This window comes from Toxorhynchites rutilus, chromosome 3, assembly GCF_029784135.1.
Source record: "Toxorhynchites rutilus septentrionalis strain SRP chromosome 3, ASM2978413v1, whole genome shotgun sequence".
Taxonomy (NCBI): Eukaryota; Metazoa; Arthropoda; class Insecta; order Diptera; family Culicidae; genus Toxorhynchites; species Toxorhynchites rutilus.
Window position 1 is genome coordinate 76,413,340 of NC_073746.1, and position 23,690 is coordinate 76,437,029.

The 23,690-nt window shown below is 41.5% G+C and overlaps 1 protein-coding gene across 5 annotated transcripts in view; it reads right to left on the reverse strand.

Moving 5' to 3' along the window:
* Window positions 1-3,428: 3,428 nt before the first annotated feature.
* Window positions 3,429-23,690, reverse strand: part of LOC129775903 (myosin-VIIa) — an 84,786-nt gene continuing 64,524 nt past the window's right edge. For 4 of the 5 annotated variants that reach the window (XM_055781128.1, XM_055781130.1, XM_055781129.1 and 1 more), the window contains 8 exons: window positions 21,876-22,136; window positions 17,686-21,815; window positions 17,360-17,623; window positions 11,838-11,977; window positions 10,562-11,780; window positions 4,858-5,004; window positions 4,668-4,788; window positions 3,429-4,606 (listed from right to left, as the gene is read on the reverse strand). In XM_055781128.1, the coding sequence (XP_055637103.1) occupies window positions 4,400-4,606; window positions 4,668-4,788; window positions 4,858-5,004; window positions 10,562-11,780; window positions 11,838-11,977; window positions 17,360-17,623; window positions 17,686-21,815; window positions 21,876-22,136 (6,489 nt within the window). In that variant the 3' untranslated portion in view covers window positions 3,429-4,399. Of the gene's footprint in view, window positions 4,607-4,667; window positions 4,789-4,857; window positions 5,005-5,030; window positions 6,446-10,561; window positions 11,781-11,837; window positions 11,978-17,359; window positions 17,624-17,685; window positions 21,816-21,875; window positions 22,137-23,690 lie in introns of those variants that run through there. The other variant, XM_055781131.1, reaches the window with a different exon arrangement.

Sequence of the window (23,690 nt, forward strand, 5' to 3'; positions counted from 1 at the left end):
AACCTGGGTGTATGACAATGGGTGCTGATTTGAAATTGTGTGGCTTCGTTTACCTATTGGGGCGTGTTTTTTTTCGTTCATGTCCATTTCCTATATTTATGTACAAGTTCATATACAAAGATGAATTTTTCTAAGATTTCGGAAATGTAGGACATCATAACTGACTGAACAACACATGCTTTTATATTTTTATGTGTGTCTTCTACATCTAGGACTTTACACAAGAATGTATAAGACTATTTATCATGTGTTGTTTTATGTAGTCATTCCAGGTCAGTCCTGAGAAGACTACGAGGTATGGCTATTAAATAACGAGACTGCGCGCCCTGGAGGGCGCTCTAGATGGGTGGGGGGAAAAGCGGATAGTGCGTTCGGTAGCTTCAAGTGTCTGCTATAAACGTACAAAAACACGTTTTTGTCACTATAGTAGTTTGCGAGCAGAAGTGGTTTGAATGGAACGTGGTTTGTAGTGCGCGTCGGAAATCATGTGTGACGAAACACACGAACAACAACGCACCTGCCCATAACGCGCTGTCGGTGAAGCAATTTTTAGCCGATAAGGGCATTCCAGTGCTCAAACATGCCCCGTATTCGCTAGATCTATGCGACTTTTTTCTATTCCCCAAGATCAAATCCGTGTTGAAAGGTGCCCGATTTCAGTCCGTAGAAGAGGCAGAGGAAAAAGCGACGCGGCTTTTGAACGCCATCACAAAAGAAAAGTTTCAGCACTGCTTCGAACAATGGAAAAAACGTGAGCGAAGGTGTGTGAGGAGCCAAGGGGAGTATATTAAAGGGGAGCATAACGTTGTACCGTAATTTTTATAACATAACCCTTTTTGTAACCAGTCTCGTTATTTAATAGCCATACCTCGTAATTGTGATAGAATACAAAAATTGCGATCCGTCGATCGAGAGCTCAGCCTTCTTCTTGGATGGTACTGACATTCCCAGTGGATTATTACTTGCGTCATTTCTATTAGTAGTGCTCGGTCGGTCGAGATTTCTATGCCGAATAACAAGCCTTGAATGTATTCTGGAGTGGCAAGCTCTAGAATATGCGTAACCACAGTGCAAATCGGAAGAAATGTCTTTCAAGAAAAATCCCACGGCCAGAACGGGAATCCAACCCGAATCCCCAGCATGATAATGTGTGAGGCTAACCACTCGGTCACGGGAGCACTTGAGATCCATAAGGAGTAAAAAGTGGAAAGTGAAGACTATCCACTTCGGCATCTTCTATCTTGATGCGCACTATCCAACGACTAATCACCATCCTTCTGTCATCATCACTCGTTTGTAAACACTGGTGGTGTGAGCGAAAAATACCCAACAACTTTTCAGGGCCAACTTCAAACATATCCAAAATCAGCATGCAACCGATAGCCAAACGGAATCCTTCGTCAACTATGCGGTCGTGTCTCGGACACAACCCTCCTGTTTCTTTTTCATACCTGACAAGTTACTTAAAGAGACAAAGGGATTCCTTCCTTCCTAAAGGGCGAACACGAAATTATTGCGACACCGAAAATGTCATGCCAATTTTCTTATAATGTTTAGAATCAAACCAAAATTTTAGGGTAGTTTTATACATATATTTACTTCAAAAATCAAAAGAAAAGTTGATCGATGGAGCCTTGAGTGTAAAATTGAACGTATTTTCGCTTGATGCCCTCCATCAAAGTCTTTACAGTGTCATCCGGTACCAGTTTCTCAGTTTTTTTTCCATTTTCTTAACATGTCCTTCTCGTCTTTGACTGTCTTCTTGCTCTTCCGAAGTTCCCGCTTCATTATTGCCCAGTACTGCTCCACCGGGCGCAGCTCCGGACAGTTTGGCGGGTTCATATCCTTTGGAACAAAATGGACAGAATTGGCCTCATATCACTCCAGGACACTTTTAGAATAGTGGCATGATGACAAATCTGGCCAAAATAGTGGAGCTTCGCCGTGCTGCTGCAAGAACGGCAAAAGGCGCTTCTCGAGGCACTCAGATTTGTAGATCTCGCCATTTACTGTGCCCTTTGTCACGAAAGGCTAACTCCTCAGTCCGCAAGAGCAGATGGCCTGCCAAAAGAGATATTTGGAGGCGAACTTCGACATTTTTTTCTTGTTAAATTTGTCGTCCACATTGAACTTGCTCTTGCCGGTGAAAAACTCCAACCCCGAAATTTGCTTAAAATCGGCTTTTATATACGTTTCGTCGTCCATCACACAGCAGCCATATTTTGTCAGCATCTTCTCATAGAGCTTCCGTGCCCGAGTTTTAGCCGTCGATTGTTGCCGCTCATCGCGGTTTGGGAAGTTCTGTACCTTGTATGTATGTTTTCCAGCTCTCTTCTTTGCATTCTGGACGTAGCTCTGCGACATGCCGATCTTTTTAGCCAAATCACGGCTTGAGACTTGGGATTTGCTTTAATCATCCGCTTCACCTTTCCCTCCGACTTTTTGTTCTCCGATCCCGGTTTTCTTCCAGCTCCTTTGCCGTGGTCCAACGTCAACCGCTCCTGGAACCGCTTCAACACTCTGGAGACGGTTGAATAGTGAATGTTCAACATTTTTCCCAACTGCCGGTGCGACAGGTCAGGAAATTCCAGGTGTTTGGAAAGAATTTGTTCTCTCGACTCGCGATGGTTCACCATTTTCGTTGAATCGAAAATCACGACTTCGAGTTTGACAGCATGTAGACAATACACATCAATGAGAAAGTGCGCAAAATTTGGTTGATTTTTACCCAATGGTAAAAAAGTTATGCGCTGTTGCATGTGTCGCAATAATTTCGTCCTTTAGTTTGGTTTATAGAGACTTGAAACGTTTGCAGTTCAATCGTCTCTAGCCCTGAAAAGGGCCCTTGTGGAAAGAAAACTACTCCATTACTCCTTCTTCACCTGTCTTAAGAAAGACAATCCATGCCCGCTCGACGCTCGCTGGCAACGATGTTGACCCGATGACCACCAAACGAGAACTGACAAAGAGCTTTAAAAGACGAGATACATGCGAAATCGAATATCAGGTCATGAACTTCGGCATAACTTTTGGATGGACTTAATCAAGAACAGATAGCGGTTTTTGCAGCCCGCAGACCATATCTCCCTATCGGTGAAAGGCGAGACACTGGAGAAGGTGCTGACTACTGAGCAGATGAGCGCACGGAATTAAGTTTAGTAAGATATTTTTTAAGATTCCCATCTCCCTTCAAATAATTACACACTTCTGAGCTCTTCTCAAAATTAACTACCTTTTTCGCTTTCGTTTTCGCATGAAAATTATCGAGAACGATTAGCAACAAAAAGAATTTTCTATGTTGAAGCTATTTCCTCAAAAGAAACAAAGTTTTCTGAATTGACACACTTTAAAATATATGTAGCCTCACCTCAAAAATTACCTAATCAACCAAATCAAGGCTATTTCGGATGAACAAATCCTACCGCTGCTTCCATGATGTAAACTTTATTGTGTAAACGACCATTTAATAGTAAATAGTTATAAAGTAGCGCATAACAGAGTTATAATAAAATTACAAAAATATCAAACCTTACTTCAAGAAAACCTCGAATAATGCTTATACACCGCGCATCGCAACAGTGCCCAATTGAGAGATGCGTACGCAGTGACTCCCGATTGGGCGCTTCTCCAATGGCGCTCAACTGTTTATCTCCCGCTAACACTGTAAATGCACAATCATCTCTAACCATTCTCACTCAAATCACTCGATTTCTTGCAATCCGAAAGGCAACCATTCCAAAATTTGAGCTTTCTCTCACCTCTTACGCGACTGTGAAATGGGACAGGTGAAAATTCGGGCGACTAAATGAGGGGTCTCTCCAATGCGAACATTCTTGCGCCGTTAAAACTATGTCTACCGCAGTATCTAAGGGTGAAATTTAGTGTGCTAATGGAAAAATGGGCATTGGGGAATAAATAAAAGCATACTTAGTTTGTGATATTTTGGAACCCAGCAGCAATAAAATTATCTCTAAAATGATTGAATTTTAAAATAACCTTAAAGATCCGCTCGAAAGATGAGTTGGAGTAGTGAGTAAAAATGTCGTTGAATTCATGCCCTCGAAGGAAAATCTATTGGTTTCAAGCGTGAGTCCTACCATCGGAGAGAGTGAGTAAGTGATATGTATTCGGAGGCATCGCTAAACGACTTGGTGTTCAAATGTATACTAATATCAGTGTGGAACTACAAATAAATCCCTACTGCAGCATAGGGAAACCGAAAATTTGTTCTAACAATCCTATTTAAATAATACGCTCCTGCAAGCTAAAACAAAAATAGTAGCAAAGCTCAAACAAAATAAATACTTATAAGTCACCAGCGAATGTTTCGTTAATGTTAAAAACAATAATATAAACCTGCTCTGAGCTGTGCCGTCCCCGGATAGCCAATAACGCAAGTTCACTTCACTCTTATCGTTCGCTGTTTGTTCATGTTGGTCAGCATTAGCGATATGTACGAGGTCAACAGATCGTCCATCTTGTACCCGAGAGAGGTCTCGCAGAGCAGCTTCGAGCCACGGACTAAATTGCCAATCGTCATGTGGAAGTAAGTATTGCCGGAAGACCAGTTGGAGATGCGGGTGAAGGGATGGGTCACCAGAATGTCCTGAAATAATGAATAAGCTGTAGACGGAGGACACTACATGGGCATAGTTCTGGCAGATTACCTTCGAGCTTGGATGAATGAGACTAACTCCGTGTTTGTTGATGGCAATCAGGAGCATTTCCGGATAGTTTGGTTCCGTAGTTTGTTTGACTTCGAAAAATGCCGAACCAAATGTGGGCCATCTGGTAAAGAAGGGGTTTGAATGGGGTAAATGTAAGTGTATAGATGGCGCTAGACGGGATTTCTATTACCTGTACACTATTTTAAGGAATGTGATTTTCGCGTCTTCTGGGGACATCCCAGCGTCTTGGTTGTAAGCGGCAACGATGGAACGCTTCCAATCGTTCGCTGTCTGTAATTTGATGAGATCCGATGGGACCAATTCTCGGAGCATTTGACTGAAAAAATAGCAACATAAGTTCGGTTAGTTTGTTTAGCAGCTTGGAAAAACTAGGGAAAAAACAATCTGATATGTTTAAACATAAACGCTTTCTGGAGGGCACACTCGATCACTAACCATGCAATGAGGATACGCTGCTATGAAATAATACCTCTATTTAACTTCAGTGCTTGTAAAATCTGCGTTCAGTTGATTTGTTTTTTGAATAACGACATGCTAAATAATATGCCTGGATGAATTCTTAGTGGCAAACTTTAGAATACGCGTGATCAAAGTGCATGTCGGAAAAATAATTTAACGAAAAATTCCCCGACCAGTACTGGAATCGAACTCGAACTCCCGGCATGATAATGTGTGACGTGAACAACTGGGCAATGACAGCAGTACGTCCGATCACCGTCTTCAAAAACAGAAAGTGCGGAGACGAAAGAATCGAATTATTTGAGTTTTCGAGGGTCCAACATGACTTTTCCGGAGGCTGAAAATAGTACGAGCACGCCATGAAAACAAATCTTACGCTGGAGTTGTTACAGCCCAGCCCCTACAAAAAGAGAGCCTAACAATGAAATATAACCGCAAGGTTGACGTAGGATTACCATTGGCTTAGTAATCATTAGTTTGTATTGAATAAATTATTAATTGAATGAAACAATTTCCGAATTAAATTGAGTTCAACATACTTACTTTGTAAGCAAAGAGTTTGGACAAATCCCATGTTAGATCAATGTTTGCTTTGTGATAGATTACGTTCTTCGTTGCAAGTCAATTCAATGAATAAGTCTGATCGTCCGTTATCTTTTTACGTATGGCATGATGCCTCTCGGTCATTTGATTCATTTATCGGGTACTTACAAAAAAAATGTGAACAGAAGAAACGTCAAACGAGTTATTGCATCACTCAAGTGTACGTATTCCTCGATCCACGAATTTGCTTAGTTTGATGAACTTCAGCCACTCAGTTTCGATTTTGACATTCACGTTAAACGCATATTGTTGAATCAATCGACGTTATCACAGCAAATGGTCATCAACGTTTTGCCAAACGGTATGTGTAGAAGTTCAGTGAGCTGAAGATATGAAGGCATACCTTCCAATACTGTCTTAAATAACCGAGCTGAGCAACCCTTCGTACCCGCTTTAGTGCCAGAAAACACATTCCGGAGTGCGTTAATACAAAATACAAAAGAACTTCCGGGTTACATAAATCAATAATTTCAACTTCAACCTTTTATACTTATCTGTATGCCGATTCGCCCAGGCTCCTTCGTTTTGAAGTTTGTGTTAGGGGAACACATTCCGGTGTGCACAAATGCAAGCGAGTACAATAGAACCCGCGGCTTCCATATATTTGCAATGTCGATGCCCCAAGGCTCCTTGGTTTTGAAGTCCGTGTTGGGAAATGTATTCAAATTACATTTCGCTGTTACTCCGATTGCTACCTTTCGTCGATACAATTTGTGGAGCACAAAACGGGACAATCAAAACGTGGGGCTTAGCTCGTTTAGAAAATGCTTTACATTTCACAATAATTCAATTGATCATCTTAAGGAAAACAAAATTTGAGGTGGGACACCCTTCAATGTCAAAAATCATATAAAATAATGTCGTTGTCCTACGTCAACAATGTCCACACCACCCTTATAATTTTCCATTATTTAATTTTTCTTATCTTTCCAAATTGTCTTTTTCGTGATTCACAGAAGGTTTATAGTATATTTTCACGGATTCAATGTTTTAAAGGATTATAAAATCCATCTTCTATTGGTGTCAATGCACCTCTCATTTGAGCTAACTAATCAATGATTATTTGGTACGTATTCAGACCTTTTCTGGATTATAACACGTACAAATAATGTAAACATCATGTTTGTACACCATTTGTATCAGATTTAAATAGCTAAACCATCTAAATAATGCATTTAGGTGACCTCAATTCTGATCATGAGTTGACCGATTCACTAATGTTGGTTCGTGCACATGATAACTATGGCAACCGCTTGACGCGCTGCAGTTTGTTTTATTTATGGTGTCCTTCACGCATAGCAGAAATGAAGTTTCTATGAGTTGAGTGTGTTGTGGTGAACACTTTTAAAATGCTCAAATAAGGCAATATTCTGAAGAAAGCCTAAATTATGAATGGATCAATATGATGATAGTAAACTCAAGCAATGAGAAATGCAACATCTACTTGAATATTTGGATTTTTTCATTCAAAAATGGTGATTTCTTAAACCGGACAAACCATGATCATAATTTCTCTTTGAGGAAAATCATTAAATACATAAAAAATTTAATAATTTCAACGCCTTATGGTAGTATTAGCAACTAGAGACTTGGGTTTTTTCAACATACCCAAACTTGATTTATATGTCTTGATTATGATTTTGATTTTCATGAAGAAAAATCGATTTGAATTTACTAGTTGCGTGAAAACACCCAAAATCGGACAAACCAAGATCATTCATCAGTAGGAACATATTTTGTTTGTTATTAAAAGCAATTTGAATTCAATTTTGATTGAGAAATAGTTGTAGTATAGGGGAAGGTGTGCCTGAATCGACCCCCTAAATTGCAACGGCCATTCATCACATAAAATTCTCGTTTTTTGCTGACTTCGGCGTCGAAATGAATACTATAACTCTTAAACTATGTTTTATACTGATCGGCATGGTTCATGAGTGCTAAATAAGGGTAAAACAGAAGCAAAATCGGAAATCCTTTTTTTCGATTTTTAAAAAAATAGTTTGATACATGGTGGTCCTAAAACGACACACCCCCATGGTCCTGTACCGACCATCGATTTTTTCATCGAATCTACTCCCAGTTGGCCAGAGTGACATACGTTCCCAATTATATAGGAAACGGGTGAGATCTTGTTTTGACTTCCGGGTTGCTGATAATGGCTCTAAATGACATACAATGATGGATAACCCCTACGATATGGGTATTGGGTGAAAGGGCTATAACAGCGGAAGTCGAATGTCCTTTTCCGATGCCATTTTGGAAACTAAAATAGTGACTTAGTGATGGTGAAAACCGAAACGAAAACGGAAACGAGAACGGAAACGGAAACGTTCAACGCTCAACACTTAACGCTGAACGCTAAACGCTCAACGCTCAATGCTTAATTCTAAACGCTCACTACTAAACGCTAAAGCTCATAGCTCAAAGCTCAACGCTAAACGCTAAACGCTCATCGCTAAACGCTCACCGCTCAACCCTCAACGATTGAAGCCCTGGAATTTTTCAACAGATGGCGCCATTAAAAATGAATAAGATTAATTTCGAGAGGTTCATCTGTCATTAGCCCATGTGTAAAGTTTCATGACATTTCGTTTATTTGTTCACAAACTACAGTTGTTTAAGTGTCACTATCTCAGCATTCGTATAGAAAATGAAAAAAAAAAAGGAATATCGCATTCTGATCTGATTCCGGTTGTCGCGTAATCGTAATCGAGTGGACTTCTTTCGACGTTTTATGATAATGGATGAAACATGAATCCATTACCACACTCTTGAGTCCAATACGCAGTCTGCAGAGTGGCACTGAGACATATTTCGAATCCGTTTCGTACTACTGAAAGGGAATCGAAATTATTAGAAACTCGCTATATCGAGTTTATTGCCCTCGTAGGAAACTATGTTGAGGAATAAATACCGCTTTGCCAAAAAAAAAAACGATTGTTTTAATTTAAAATCCCGGGACTTTTCAGCCCATTTGGTAACTCAGTTTCCGTCCAGGTCAAAAATCTAACGGCGCCAAAACGCTAGAATGAAGTGAGCAGGAAAGAGTTCACTATTCATTCTCGAGATCCAAGGGGTGGTCGGTTCAGGGCCACCGATCGTATTGGGGCAACTTTTCCCTACTGCTTCCAGCATCGATGGATACCAACAGTTTGTCACCGAAACACAGAACAAAGAGGCGCATTTAGATGTTGTGAAAACAATGTTAGTAAATAAATCTAAGCTCTATGGTCCCGCAACCCCAAGTGTGACCCGCTCGAATGGTCTAATTACGAACAAATCCAGTTCCTTGGTCCGGCTAGGTCCAATCAACGTTTTCAGATTAGTTATAAACATACAAAATATTGAACCCCCGACTACGTCAGGCCAACGCCAAGTGAGCCTAAATAAAAAATACAAAGGTGCAATAAATAGTTTCTATTGTCTTAGTGTTGATCCAGCCTTCCAGTTGACCTCAACCATCGATAATTCCCAGGTTCTGAATATTCATTTCATACAGCTCGACGAATCAAGCCGAATCTTGTTGAATCTTGGAAAAAAGTAGGTATTTTGATTTTACTTGCACACGGCAGTGACCAGTAGAGATTGACATCCTTAATCGCAGTCACATATTTTGAGGATTGATTATTCTCTCAAACTAGCTTTGACTCTGATTATTAAAAACTACCTTTCAGACAAACCACAACGTCTGTCCAGCGGAACACACAGAGGCAGCCTCCAGGGATCGCTACAATGCAATATATACACCTCAGATATTTCTCCCTTACCAGATGATAGTCAGTCTTCTGTTCTGTTCTATGAAACGGCCATGAGGAATGAACGAAATGTGTCCTAGCGACTAAACATCAGCTTGGTCTTGTTTTCATGTCTGAATACTTAAACTAAACTGAATATTCATATTCGCGTGAATGCGGTGAAAATCCAGATCACAATTTTTCCACATTCAGCTTAGGAAATAATCCCTTAGACTGATCCAATGAGGTAGCATATCTCGGTGCCACCTTAGAGAGCAAGCTGTTACAGACAACGACCTTAACCCTCAAAAGAGGAATCGAATCTTCCTCGGAAATACCAAGCGCAAATCATTTTTGTCTAAACCATAACTATCGAAATCTAGATACAAATTTCCACTTAAATTCGTTCCCTGGACCATTGTGCTGTTCAGAAGATTCATGGCAGATTGATTGATTTTTATATAGATTTTTTAGTATGGAGACTTTAAACTAAAAAAAAAAAAAAAGAAATCTTTCAAGGCATCTATTATGCCTTGAAAAGGCATAATAGATCATCAATATATTACTATAATTAGATTATGTAGAATCCTAGAATTGAACCCACGGTTGTTCGCTCTATAAGCGAACGCGTAACCGTTATAGCTACGGAGACCTCCGATTCACAGTAGTAGAGTAGATGTTCTTGATGTAAGGCTGTTTGCTCAACAGTCAGACCGAACTATCCATTCGAATATAGCCATTTTGAAACTGTTAGATTCAAATTAACATATCAATATCGATACAGCGTCAGGGAGAAATTTTGGAAGTTCAAGCAGATTAAAACGTACATCAAGAGTAATAAATTCACTCGTCCATGTCTTGAAATCAGGGAAACGGTCTGAACCAGAATTATATTATGAATAAACTGAAATAATTCGAAGGAGAGGAAGAGTTGTAGAACACTGACCGCCGCAATGAATGAAAATCCACCGGAACGGGACAAATTTCTAAAAAAAATACAGTCTCATCTAAAAACAATTGCATGCGAGATACCGTCAAACAAAAAGTGAAGAACGAGCTTTTAAAAAACACACTCACGGTATCGCTTGCAACTCCTGCTTGCTTTCCCCGAACCGGACCCGATACACCAGGGCGGCCAGCTTCACCGATTCGTCCTTCGAGCACTTGTGGTACCCCCGTAGCAGCTTGGGCAGCTCCTGGTGGTAGTGGAATATCAGATCCGCGTTCTTGTCCTTGCCCGGCACCGTGTTCGTCCATAGCTTCTTCATGAAGAACACCTGATAGGTGAATTGCGGGTTCGAGCCGTCCCTCGTCGGTCGCGCCTTCTTGATCCAGTCGGTCAGGTGACGCACGAAGTCGAAGAAGAAGTCTCCCTCTGGCACTGATATCACTTTGTCGGCTATTTTTACAAACAAGCTAAAACCCTCACTGGACCGTAGATTCAGTCGCTGTGAAATGTTCTGGCAGAAATCTTTCGCTCGGGTTGAGGAGTCCACCTCAAACGCTTCGTCGGTATCGTCCGGGAAGTAAACTTTGTGGAAGATTTGTGTCGTTTTGTGTTGAATTGCTTCCACTTCGACCTGGTGGGGCGGGTATTTGCGCTGACCGTTGCGAATGGTCTTTTGCAGGCGGTGCAAAGAATCCTGGGAAATCGGATGGCGACGACTTCGCAGAAATAGAGTCAACTCTTTGAGCAACTGTTGACTGCAGGCGAACAGACCGGTCGAGAGCCACATCAGTTCCCAGCCACGCTCTTCGGAAATGCGATTTCGGTTATCAGTGAGCTGTTTCATCAACTGGCAGTATATCTCGTCCCGTAGGATTTCGTGTTTGAGTGGTCCATCGAAGATGTGATCGGTAACTTCGTTACCAATTCGGGGTCGCTTCGATGGCAAATCACCCATGTACTTCATGATTGCGATGAAGGCCATACAGGCTTCCTCCGCTAGTTCCTCCTTGGCCAGTAGCTTTTTGAGGAGAGGTTGTTTTAAAGGTTCCCGCGAGTAGCGCCACAATTCGTCACTGCCACGTTTTGAGCTGAGTGTGGTCAGGGCTTTCGACATGGTGCGTTTGGGGGGTGGCCTGAAGTGGTCTAGCGAATAATCTGCAAGGTTGTGCGGTCGCTCCCGGGTTTCGGTTCCACCGTTGGAATGTATCGAGTTTAGTCGTTTGCCGTGATGTGCATCTTCTACGCTGAACAGTGCCAAAATTTCCAGCGGAGGCTTGGTTAGGGTCGGTAGCACGTACACTATTTCCGCAGGGAAGTCACCCCGTTCCTGGGAACGTTCACAACAACCTAAAAACATTTTAACCATGAGTTCACGTCCAAATGCTGAACGGATGTGGTACTTACCTATACACCAACCAGAATTGAGAACGGATTCTCCGGTACTCTCATCCTCTAGGATGATCAAATCTCCCTTCAAAAAAGATAGGAAACTGGTACCTTCTCCAGGAGCTTTGTAATCCTGTAAGGCTATCACAAATTTGGAGCTGAAAAAAAAGGACAATTGTAAGTAAAACAGCAGATGGATTTTAACCAGTGCGGAGAAAATTCAAAATCAAACGAAAAAAAACTGAAAAAAATGACTAAAAACATACCATTCGTCATCAAAGAAAACATTGCTCGATCGTTTGAAATTGGTTAACATTGACAATTGAGATCCGAAAAGGTTCATTGCCAAACGAAGGCAATTCCTTCTCATTTGAATTTGATGAATGTATTGAGTCGAACGAAAATACATAATTCATTTTCACAACCTCGGCTTCCCGCATTGAAGCAATGAGATACATGTGGAATGGAGCATTAGGAAGAGTATATTTGGATCGGTCAATAAATACAGGTGAACTTCGATATAAGGTACCCTCGATATAACGTACACATTTTACCTCGACAAAACGTACACATTTTCAAAGTGTAAAGGAATATTTATTTGAATATTATTTTTCTGAAATAAAAATAAACTATCTGTATTTTGATACTAAAACATGTTTTGTTTCTTCAATCAATCTCAAAATACAACTGGTTTTGTGATTCCAGATTCTAAATGAATCAAGATTCAACCAGCAGTTCGAAGGAAACATCATGAGAAAGGCTGACTTCGTCTTCTAATTGAATTTTATCATCAACCTTAACCAAACAGCAACACAATAAAGTAATATAAGCTACGTTTCTGAGTTCTTTATTATGCTTCAATATAACGTACAATTTCAAAAATGAAATGTACGTTATATCGAAGTTACCCTGTATATGGTTTTTACATTAAATATGAAATATATATGGAAGAAACAAAACAATGTCATGAGCCAAATTGCACGAAGCTCAATCGATTGCCTTTGGCTGAAACATTCTAGATTTCCGAAACTGTTAATCCATTCGCGTATTGTGGAAAATCACTTTCCATAAATTCGTGCTAAATCTCCCCTACAAATGCCCGAGAAGTAATGATAATAAAAGGCATGATAAACAGTTTTTTATGAGCATGCTGATCAGAACTCGGCAAAGTCATATTCAACTGAGAATAGTCAGGGAACTATGTAGCCATCAGCATTCGAATTCAATTGAAAATGAGTTTTTGCTTCTTCAAGCAGTTTTGCTGCCAACATAAATCAAAAGTCATTCGACCCCTTTCGTCGCTAACTGTTCATCGATGGTCCGTGTTTGTTTAATTTTTCACCCTCGAATACCCTTCTCGGCAGATTGGTGTGAAACCGTAACTGCTATAGGAGTCAATAGTGGTGCAATTATGTTTAGCATTTGTGATTGGCTTGTATCCAATGATTTCGTTGGATAGTTCATAGATGTTCGGATATCCATCCGGAAGCTTTATTTCGCGATTTGCGATAAACATACTGCAGCAGGATTGCACGAAGCATTTTATTTTTAATTTTAGGATATAATTTCTATGCTCATGATTTTCCCCTTCCCCTTGATTAAGTCAGACCGGACTATGTGGCAGTTTTATGATTTTGAGAAAAACGAATTTGAAGTTTGGAGTTATAAGGGGATTTAGATGAGCACGCATGATTTTCCAAATCTTATAAATGTTGTATATAGCTTACGCAATGCTTAACCTAATGCAATCAATAACTCGGAATTTTGACAGATCACTGCGATTGATCATTTCCACTGCGAACGAATTTTGTTGATTTGCATACCAATCAACTCGGAATTTCTAAGATTTGTTTGATATGCTATACATTACAATTCTCTAATCCCAAAATGCTTTGAATGTATAGCTGTCATACAGATGAAAAACAAATTTCTTCATAACTCGAAATCTAATCAAACGAATAATCAGGCAAATTTGGTATTTGAAAATTTTAGGGGGCACGAAACGTTTCTATGGTGAATCTGTCTTTTTTCTGTCATATTTTCTGTATGAAACTGTTATTCCAAGTAACGGAGAAACATGTTATTTGCAAGTGTTTGAAAAATCTTGAACGAGAATTGTGTCTGAAAATAATCTTATATTATAATGATGAATTTTGGTAGAAGTACTAGGAATTTTTAAGTAGAAGGTAAATTCAACGGGGTCGATTATAAAATTAATCAATGAACAGTTCTGCGATTGGACTCATGAACTTGCGCTTAGTAAGAAAACGTGAAAGTTTGAAGGTATTGATTTTTTTTATTGCTATTGATAACAAAAAAACAAATTTTGGGCGGGACGAAGTTTGCCGGGTCAGCTAGTTTGGTATAAATAAGCCATTCGGGATTTGAAATCCAACCACTTCTTCTTCGGTGTATGTGGGGTGACCATCGTTTGCTGACGAGCCCTCGAGCGGAAGTCGAGTGTTTTTCTCAAGGCATGGGAGAAGGGGGTTTGTTTTCAAGTTGTCGTCAAAGGTTTTTCTCAAGACTAGAGGCGAATGAACTGACAAAGTTTAAAGTCGTTATAATTCAACAACTGACAGACTGGAATCACAGTCGCGAGCAGGGTTGCCAATAATATTTAAAAAAAACTGGAAGATTGCTCTTAAAAAAAATGGAAGAAAACTGGATCCTATAAAATTGTTTTTTTCTAGGTATCATTTTGGTAAAACTGGAAAAATTTCGTATTTAATGCTTCATTTCCATAAAATCGCTGATAGAAGATCGTCGTAAAATTGCTCGACAATGTGATTAATTGAGGTGCCTTTTTTATGGTTATAAATCACTGCATCGAACCTAACTTCAATCCTCATTTTCTTTTTATTCAAAATCGAAATTTGACATTTTGATAGTGTTTTTTATATCCTCTGCATAGAACGAGATACACATTACAACATGGCTCAGCTTGGTCGAAACCATCCCGAATTGGTTATTTGAACTGATTGAGAACTGAAGAAACTTATTGTAATTCATGTGAATTTGACTTCAAGTTTGTAAATAAGAGAGAGTTTCTCCATGTGGTTATATAGTTATAAAACTCTTTTAAGTTAGTCTTATAAATAAAGACAGTTTTTATATCCTACACTTTAAATTTCAATACAACCGACTTCTTACATAACTCTGGAAATTCTGAAAAATTGAGCAGATATATAGTAGTGACACACAGTGTATTCTTCGGTTGTATTCAGAAAGGGTTCTTTCCACAATTTCAACAGGAATAGTAAGAGTGTGAAGCACATATGAAAAAACAGGATAAAACTGGACTGATGGCTTTAAACGATTCTCTTCATCAGTAATCTGTTGTAGAAGATCCTAAAGATATGACATATACATGACATATGACATATACGTGATATATAAGGTAAATGATGTTAGTTTTGCCGATTTAAGGTGTTTTCACGAAACTAGTAAATGCAAATCGATTTTTCATAATGAAAATTACATATAATCAAGACGACTTTGAGTTGTTAAAAAGCCCCAAATAAGGCGTTCAAATTATCCGATTTTTTATGTTTTTTAACGATTTTCTTCAAAGAGAAATTATGATCAGGGTTTGTCCGAAAAATGATTATGTTTTGTTCGGTTTTAGAAATCACCATTTTCGAATGAAAAAATTCGAAATTTTCGAGTAGATGTTGCATTTCTCATTGCTTGAGTTTACTGTTACCATATCGATCCATTCATAATTTAGGGTTTCTTCAGAATATTGTCTCTTCTTGGGCATTTAACCCTTTCGCTACGAGCGTCGTCTATAGACGACATCCGCGCTGCGACCTGTGTGTACGAGCGTCGTCTTTAGACGACATGAATGTCATACTGTACATCGATCACCCCAGCGCGATGTGCATACTCTTCGGCGCAATGCTCCGTACAGCGGTAGCACTCCGGCGGAGCACACTACCGTATTGAAAGGGTTAAAGGTGAACAGCACCTTACACAGATAAACTTTATTTCTGCTTCGCGCGAAGGACAACAAAACAAAACAAACAAACTGCAGCGCACCAAGCGGTTGCCATAATAATCATGTGAACGAATCAGCGCATCCGACAAACCATGATCAGAATCGAAGTCTTCAAGATGCATTAATTACATGATTAAGATTTATAAATCTTATACAAATGGTGTGCATCCATGATGTTTACAATATTTGTATGTGTTATAATCCAGGATAGGTCTGAATACGTACCAAATAATCATCTGGTGGTTCATTAAAAGTTATCCCAAATGAGGGGTGCGTTGACACCAATAGAACCAATTTATAATCCTTTAAAACATTTGATTCTGTCGGAAATACTATAAAACTACCGTGCATAATGTAAAAGACAATTTTATTTATATGTTTAGAAACACTCGAATACCTGATTTGACACAGGTGCGCTGAACTAGAGCATTCCAAAAAGTAGACAAACCAAGATCATGTTTTCGACTGGACAAACCAAAATCATTTAACCTACGTGATAAACGAATCAAATGCACGTTCGTTATACGAACAATGGGAAAGAAGAGAGGAGTTACTGCGGTTAAGCTTCGCCATTTCTCGATATTTCGCAGAGATATTTACATCAATTGATAGAAATTATTTCTACTGCCGCATTTCAGTGCATACATTCTGTGCAAAAATCAATAGTTTTTGAATGAAATAACGGTTTGCTATGAAGTAAGATATCACGCTTAATTTTTTAATAGGACCTATGTGTTTTGATCGATTCTTTTCATCGATATTCTCTATCGTTAATAACTCGGCGGTAAAAGTATTTCCAGATGTTTTCAACGATCTCGGTTTTAGAAGAGAGCCTCGTATATCAAATTACCTGACAAAATATCGCAAAATAAGTCTGCAAGGCAGTTGTTATCTGAAGAGAATGTCGATAAAGAGAATCGATCAAAACAGATAGGTCCTATTGAAAAGTTAAGCGTGATATATTTATATTGTCAGTACGGAGCGGAGGTATTTGTTTTTGAAGCGGGAGGGTAAATTTGCGTTGACGACATTGGTTTTGTATCATGAGTTCGGGGAGTGACAATGACTGTAATGAATTTTCAGGTAGAATGAGGCCCCTTTAAGATTAAAATTATGAATGAAAAATTACTTTCCTATATATTGAAGCAGTAAAAAACACTAAATAACTAAAAGCTCCTTTCAAAAATTTCTGTGCATTCTAAAATAATATCCGAAGTGCTAAACAAGCGGATTAAATGATATGATTCCGTAGTTCAACGTCGAACGTCGTAGTTCAACGTCGTGGTCACTACTTCGATTGATAGGAACAAAAGTAGATCTAAAGAACAGCAGGACAAGCGGATTGGATAATGGAGTGCCTGTTCAATCGAATGGATACAGATACAGTGAGAATAGAAACATGCCCATTCGTCAAATTGGTTCATGAGCTCGCGATATTCTTATGAATACAAGTGTTGTCAAGCATGATCGTTATTGTTCGATCGATCTCAAATGAATGATTTGAAAAACAGCAGCACTAATCTCAGCCGTCACATCTTACCGTTTCTTTAATCCTTCCAGGAAATACACCACCAAATCCCTTATATCTTCCGCGTTGGGACTTTGGAACGTGAACTCCTCGTTGCGCACCGTTGACAGCGAGAAGGTTTGCGTGAACACCTTGTTCGTCTTCTGACTCGACACAGCGGTAATCTCGGGGAAGGACAACTCAAGCAGGACTTGCTCCTGATCGTCGACCACATACACACCGGTCCAGTTGACGGCGATGATCACATCATTCTTGGGCAGGTTAGGACCAGAGTTTCTGAGTAGCGGAAAAACAAATTTAAACACAATGCTTGTGCGAAGCAAATTACTGGGTTTTACCTATACGCTTCATAGAATCTCGAAAACAGTAGCGGCCACTTATACTTCGCATACCCCACCACATCTTCCTTCACCTTCAATGGTTGAGCCTTGTCCTTCAGGTAGTAACTTTTCTTGTAGGCCTGAAGTACAAGCGCAGCCCAACGATCGATGGCCTTCTCGATACCCGTCAAGCAGTAGTCCGGGATGAAGTTTGGCAACAGCGTGTACAACCGATCCATCGACATGTCCGTGTTGTACTCGATGTAGTACTGCTGGGCGGCAATCATCGCCAGATCTTCCTCTTTGTCACATCGGTACTCGCCGAATTTAACCCCACGAACAACCTGCTGGTAGATTAAATTCGTCGCGACTTGATCCTCGATGGGATTGTGCCAGGGTGCGAAAATCTCCTTCCGGAAGAATAACCGCCACGGGGCGTTCCGTTCCTGGGCGCCTTGTTCCTTAGCGTACTGTTCGCATTGCGAAATCGCATCCATCACGTGATCTCCCCCACTTCCCAGGGAGGACACTTTATCGAACAACGCGATGTACAGCGAGAAGCCGAATTGATCCTTGAGCGCGATTTTGTCCGACAACTGGTTGCAGAGCTCTCGCGCAGTGGTCGCGGAATCTGCCAGAAGTGTTTTGGTGTTACCGTCCATGAAGGTTATCGGTAGCATGATTGGTTTCTTCGACTTGGTCGCTTGTAACTCTAACCAGGATGGTGGCTGATTCCGGGTGCCGTTGTTGAACGTTCGCTTGAGTCGTTCTTCGCAATAAGGAGCGTAACCGGGTGGACCTTCTCTTATAAACGATCGGAGGTAGCTCACGAACTTCTCCGATGGAGCGAAGCATCCCACGCACAACGAGAGCAGAATCCAACCTCTGGCATGAGACGATTTGGATGGATTGTTGGTGAGTTGTTTGCAAATTTGGCAGTATATTTCGTCGCGGAGTTCCGCTCGCAGGATACCATGGCCAATGATGAAGTGAAGCTTCTCGAGGTTTGACGTTGGTCGCGATTCCAGCCACGACTGATAACTGTCGGCGGTATATTCTTCGTCCTGCAGCCGACGTCGCACATCTTCGCCGAGTTTGTTCTTGCGCTTCAGGGTCAGAGACACGAGCTTGTGTCGGATCGATCTGGGTTTCTGTTTGAGGAACGCCTCCGGATCCAGCCCCATCATCTGCGCTTCCTGAAATTCCTTGCTGCGGATGAAATTTCGTCCCAATGTGGCAGTGACTTTGGACATAACCGAGGTGTTATCGCGATCCATTGTGTGGTAGCGTGGTTCTGGGAGATCCCCGGTAAACCGGAGGATTGTTATCCACAGTGCTTGTGCGGCTAGTTGATCTCCTTGGGTGTGGAGTGGGAGCAAAGGATGTTTCAGAGGTTTTCGAGAATAATAGTGAGTAATGTTGCCCTGGAAATATGTCGCGGCAAACTTTTGAAACTTGAACTCCGAAAGATCCTCCTCATCTTCGGAGACAGTGTGCATCGGTCCGATAATATCCTCGTGGTTATTCTGGTTGACGGGTAGATCGTTGAACACAGAAGTTTCCCGTCCTCCGTGTGGAGTAGGAGCTTCACTGCTAGAATCCGGCAGGAAGTCGAACATCGCTTCCACCAGCTTGCTGTCGTCCACCGGTTCATCTGCTTTCCTCGCTGCATCGTTGATGATATTCTTTTTCACTTCGATGCGCCTTCGCTCCTCCAATTCGATCTCCATGTCTTTCCGCTCAATGTCATTCAACCGATCCCGGTAGTGTTGCTCGGCTATCTCTTTCGCCCGCTTGTTTCCTTGATGCTTCAATTCGTCTTCCTCCATCCGCCGCAACCTAAGCGCTTCATGATGTCGCCGGTATTCAAGCTTCAACTTCTGATACCGCTTCACCGCAATCATCTTCCTCACGTGGGACTGAATCTTGATAACGGCCCACATTTTATGTCCGTATTCCCTCCGCACCAAATAGCCACGAATCCTAGCCTGCAACCGAACAATGTGTCCCCGCAGATGTCGAAAACGATGACTCAGTACCCGTGATCGTATCAAGGCCTGCAGCCTCATGTAGCCGATCTTCATCTTCTTGTAGCGCTGCCGTTGTGCGTATCCCTTCCAGTACTTCTGGATCGTAATCGCTGCCTGTCTCATCCGGAGGAATCGTCTCCGATATACCCAGCCCCGAATCGAACGCTGTAGAATCAATATCTTCCTCGTCAGTACCCGATCGCGCTCTTGCTCGAGGAACAAATCGTGGGCGTCCTTCAGAAACACCTTCGTGTGACCCAGCTGATAGTCAGATCGCCCCAGCACGGTCGCGCAGATCTTCGAGGTCGCATGCCGGCAGTCAGTCCTGTGCGCCGGTGGAACGCCATTAATCAGAAACCGGTACCGCTCTACGAAGTCTCTGAAATTGTGCCGAATCGGGTACCCGGCCCGACGAATCCGTATGGTCTCCATCATTCCGGAGTAGCGAAGTTGCCGACAGCAGAGTGCTCGATCGAACATCATCGGTTTCTTCAGCTCGTTCGGTTTGATGCACCGAATGAAGAACGGCTGACACTGGCTTAGGGTTTTCATCAGCGAATCCAAACTTTTCTTGAACTGTGTGGACAGCGTGGGCGTTCGCTTGCGAGTTTCCGCCCCCATTCCAATATCCTCGGCGAATACCATCTGGAGGAATTTGTTCGTTGAGCTTGAGATGAGCTGCAGCAGATCGGCACTGAAGGTGTCACGATTCTTCTCCAGGAAACCCCGGGTATCGTAGAAGACGACACCCGCGAAATGATTTAGCCCAAAGCTGGTGTTGATGTCCGACTTTGGTTTGAGATAGTTCCGGTGGGAACCGTGGGTTTTGTGCAATTTAGCCAACATGGTTTGATCGGTACCCTTGGGGAACTTGGATTCCTCGTCAATCAGTGCCATTATGTTGAGCTGTTTGATGGCGATCAGATCCAGTGCGTCCTGATTGTCGACGAACTCTATGTGCTGCCAATTGATGCTCTCATGATTATACTCTTCCTGCTCCAGCTTAAAGATGTGCTGCACGAAGAATTGCTGCAGATTCTCGTTCGCGAAGTTGATGCAAAACTGCTCGAAGCTGTTGTGATCGAAATTCTCGAAACCGAAGATGTCCAACACCCCGATAGCACTTCGTGTGGTGGATTTTGGTTTGTAGATCGCCGAGTTGATTTTCTTAACGATCAGGACAAACAGTCGCCCATAAATTCCCTTCACGAAGGCGTCTCGCACGTCCATCGACTGATCCCGCGACAAGGTTGACACAACCGTTTCGCCATGGGCGAACAACGTCTTCCGAGTAAGTGCATCTATGAACGGTTGCAACGGAACCTCCAACAAACTAGCCACCCTTTCCACATTAATATGCTCCGGGATCTCCGTGGCGTCCAGATTATCAATAACTGTCGCTCGGTACTTGATGTTACCGGTGTGCAGAAGAGCCGCCAAAAGCTTCAAAATTTCCCAAATTTCCCCATCCGAAAAGCAGAGCACCTTCATGGCGGAACGTATATCGGCAAACTCCGCCGCATCGTTTCTCCCGTCACATCTGATGCAACCCCCTCCGGTGAGATATCGATAGTCCGACGCATGACCGAGATCCAGCTTTCTCTTCTCCTCCGGTGACAACCCATCCAGCAAACAGTAGAACACATGATAGTTTCTTTCCTCAGCGTTCTGAGACACGATTCGAGACTTTTCCAGCAGATACTGCTCAATCTTGGCACCCTCGATAACCCCGGCGTTGTTGAAGTGTATGTCGATGTACTTTCCAAACCGCGACGAGTTGTCATTCCGCACGGTTTTGGCATTCCCAAATGCTTCGAGAATAGGATTCGCTTCGAGTATTTGCTGTTCGATCCAGGAGTGCTTCCCACTGATCGCCGCCAAGTACTGCAGAATCAGCTTCGTACTCTCGGTCTTGCCGGCACCCGATTCGCCCGAGATAACAATACACTGATCCTGACCGTAGCGTCGCATGTGCGCGTACGAATTATCACCGATGGCGAAAATGTGTGGTGGCAGTTCCCCTATCTTTCGCTCCTTGTACAATTTGATCTGATGTGCTGTGTAAATCGGAAGGATCTGGTAAGGGTTCACCGCTACAAGGATGGAACCGGTGTATGTCTACAAAAAAAAATTGTGTTAGAAGCATGAGAACTATCAGAAATATGCTGAATCACTCACGTAGATCAAATTGTCATTGTAGCGGATGAGCAGATTCCGCAGGATGCCGGCTTCGTGCAGGTCTCCCAGCGATATCATATCCTCGACGCCCTGCACGGACGAGGCGTGCATCGCTTTGATGCGTCGTTCCGGCGTGAGCCATAGTTCGTTCCCGTCGTCGTCACGCACCTGGATGCGCCGTCCCTCGGCCGAGATCACTCGGGCCCCGATGGCCACATCGAATTCGCGTCCAGACACGGGCTCGATCCATATGTAGTCACCCTGTTGTTTCAGAAAGAAGAAAACAGAAAAAAGCATTAAATGAAATAAACTTAAGCAGCGCGGTGAAGATTTAATTATTTTGTCCATAAACTGTGGGCTTGCATGCTGCAAAGTGGCGCTTGCTTGCTTGCTCTCTCGCCAGCAGGGTGAGTTTATGGTCTATGATAGCGAAAATGAGCCTATTACGAAAGTCTGAAACGATTAAAGTTAAGTGGTTTCATGCAGGTATACGTTCTGGGACTGCATCTTGCGACTTGTGATCGACTCTGCCGGCACGTCCGCAATAAGTAGTCGTTTCTAAAAGCAAGGAACAGTAAGTGCAATATGAGTCATATTGAATTTTTGAAATGTTGCCGGAAATTTTACTAGAAAAATGACGAAGACGAATCTATATTCATCTATGAAAATGAAGAAATATAAAACATACAATGGCATTGCCGGGTATCCAGTGAAGCAGGAATTCCTTTGTAAATTCAAGGCTAATACTGACATAGGTATTGGGTTCAATTCCTGATCGGTCAAGGATTTTTTGGAGTTGGAAACTTTCTTGACATGTCTTGGGATAAGTAATGGGCCTGAAGTATCGGCTACAATTAGGCTTGGGTTTGCTCAGCTGCTTGAACTCGGAAACGATAGCATCGTGGCCGGGGACCTGATAAAGCGGGAATTCCCTTGTAAATTCGTGGCTCAATACAGATATAGGTATTGGGTTCAATGCCCGATCGGTATGGGGTCTTCCCGGTTTGGAAATTCTCTCGATATGCCATGGAATAAATACGATCAGATAATGGCTTATATTGTTCTTTCGATTAGTAATCTATGTCTGCGAGATAACCAGTCCGTTTTCCTTTTCAATTTCAAATTTGCATACTGGTTAGTTGATGAAAAATATAAATACCGTAATATAATAATTATCAATAAGATAACTCGTCCCGCTCAAACCTTTGTAGGGGACCATCATCATTTTCTTTAACTTAATGTTTGTATAACCTTCAGAGCAACAAAAACATTTAATTTTATTCAAAGTATTGTTCATCATAGCATTTACTTTATATTCAGCAACATCGGGATTTTACATTTAGAAAGATTCCTCGTCATTTGAGGTAACTAAAATATATACCCATTTTTGGATTCTTCGAATAAAGGAGGATACTGACTAAATCATGGATAAGCTAACTTTCATTCGAAGCTCAATTTCAGAAATGCACTTCAACCATATGAAACAATATTTTCCCGTATTTCCCTATTTTACTCCAATTTTTTTTTCAATTTTTTATGTCGTAAGAACATTCCTTGAAGTGGATTGTGTATTGTGTCCAACTTTGAGCTTAATCGGATCCGAACATTCCAAAGTTTTTGAATCATACAAAAACGAACAGAATATTTTTATACATACAGCGATTCTATGTCAAACCGAAATAGTGGTTCTCAGATTTTGTGAAAGTTTGTAGTTTTGTTCCTTATCGCAAAATGTTAGACCGGTATTTTTCTTTTTTTCATTAGGGTATCCATTTCCATTTTAAGGTGGTCCCAAAAGGGGCCAACGAGCCAGTC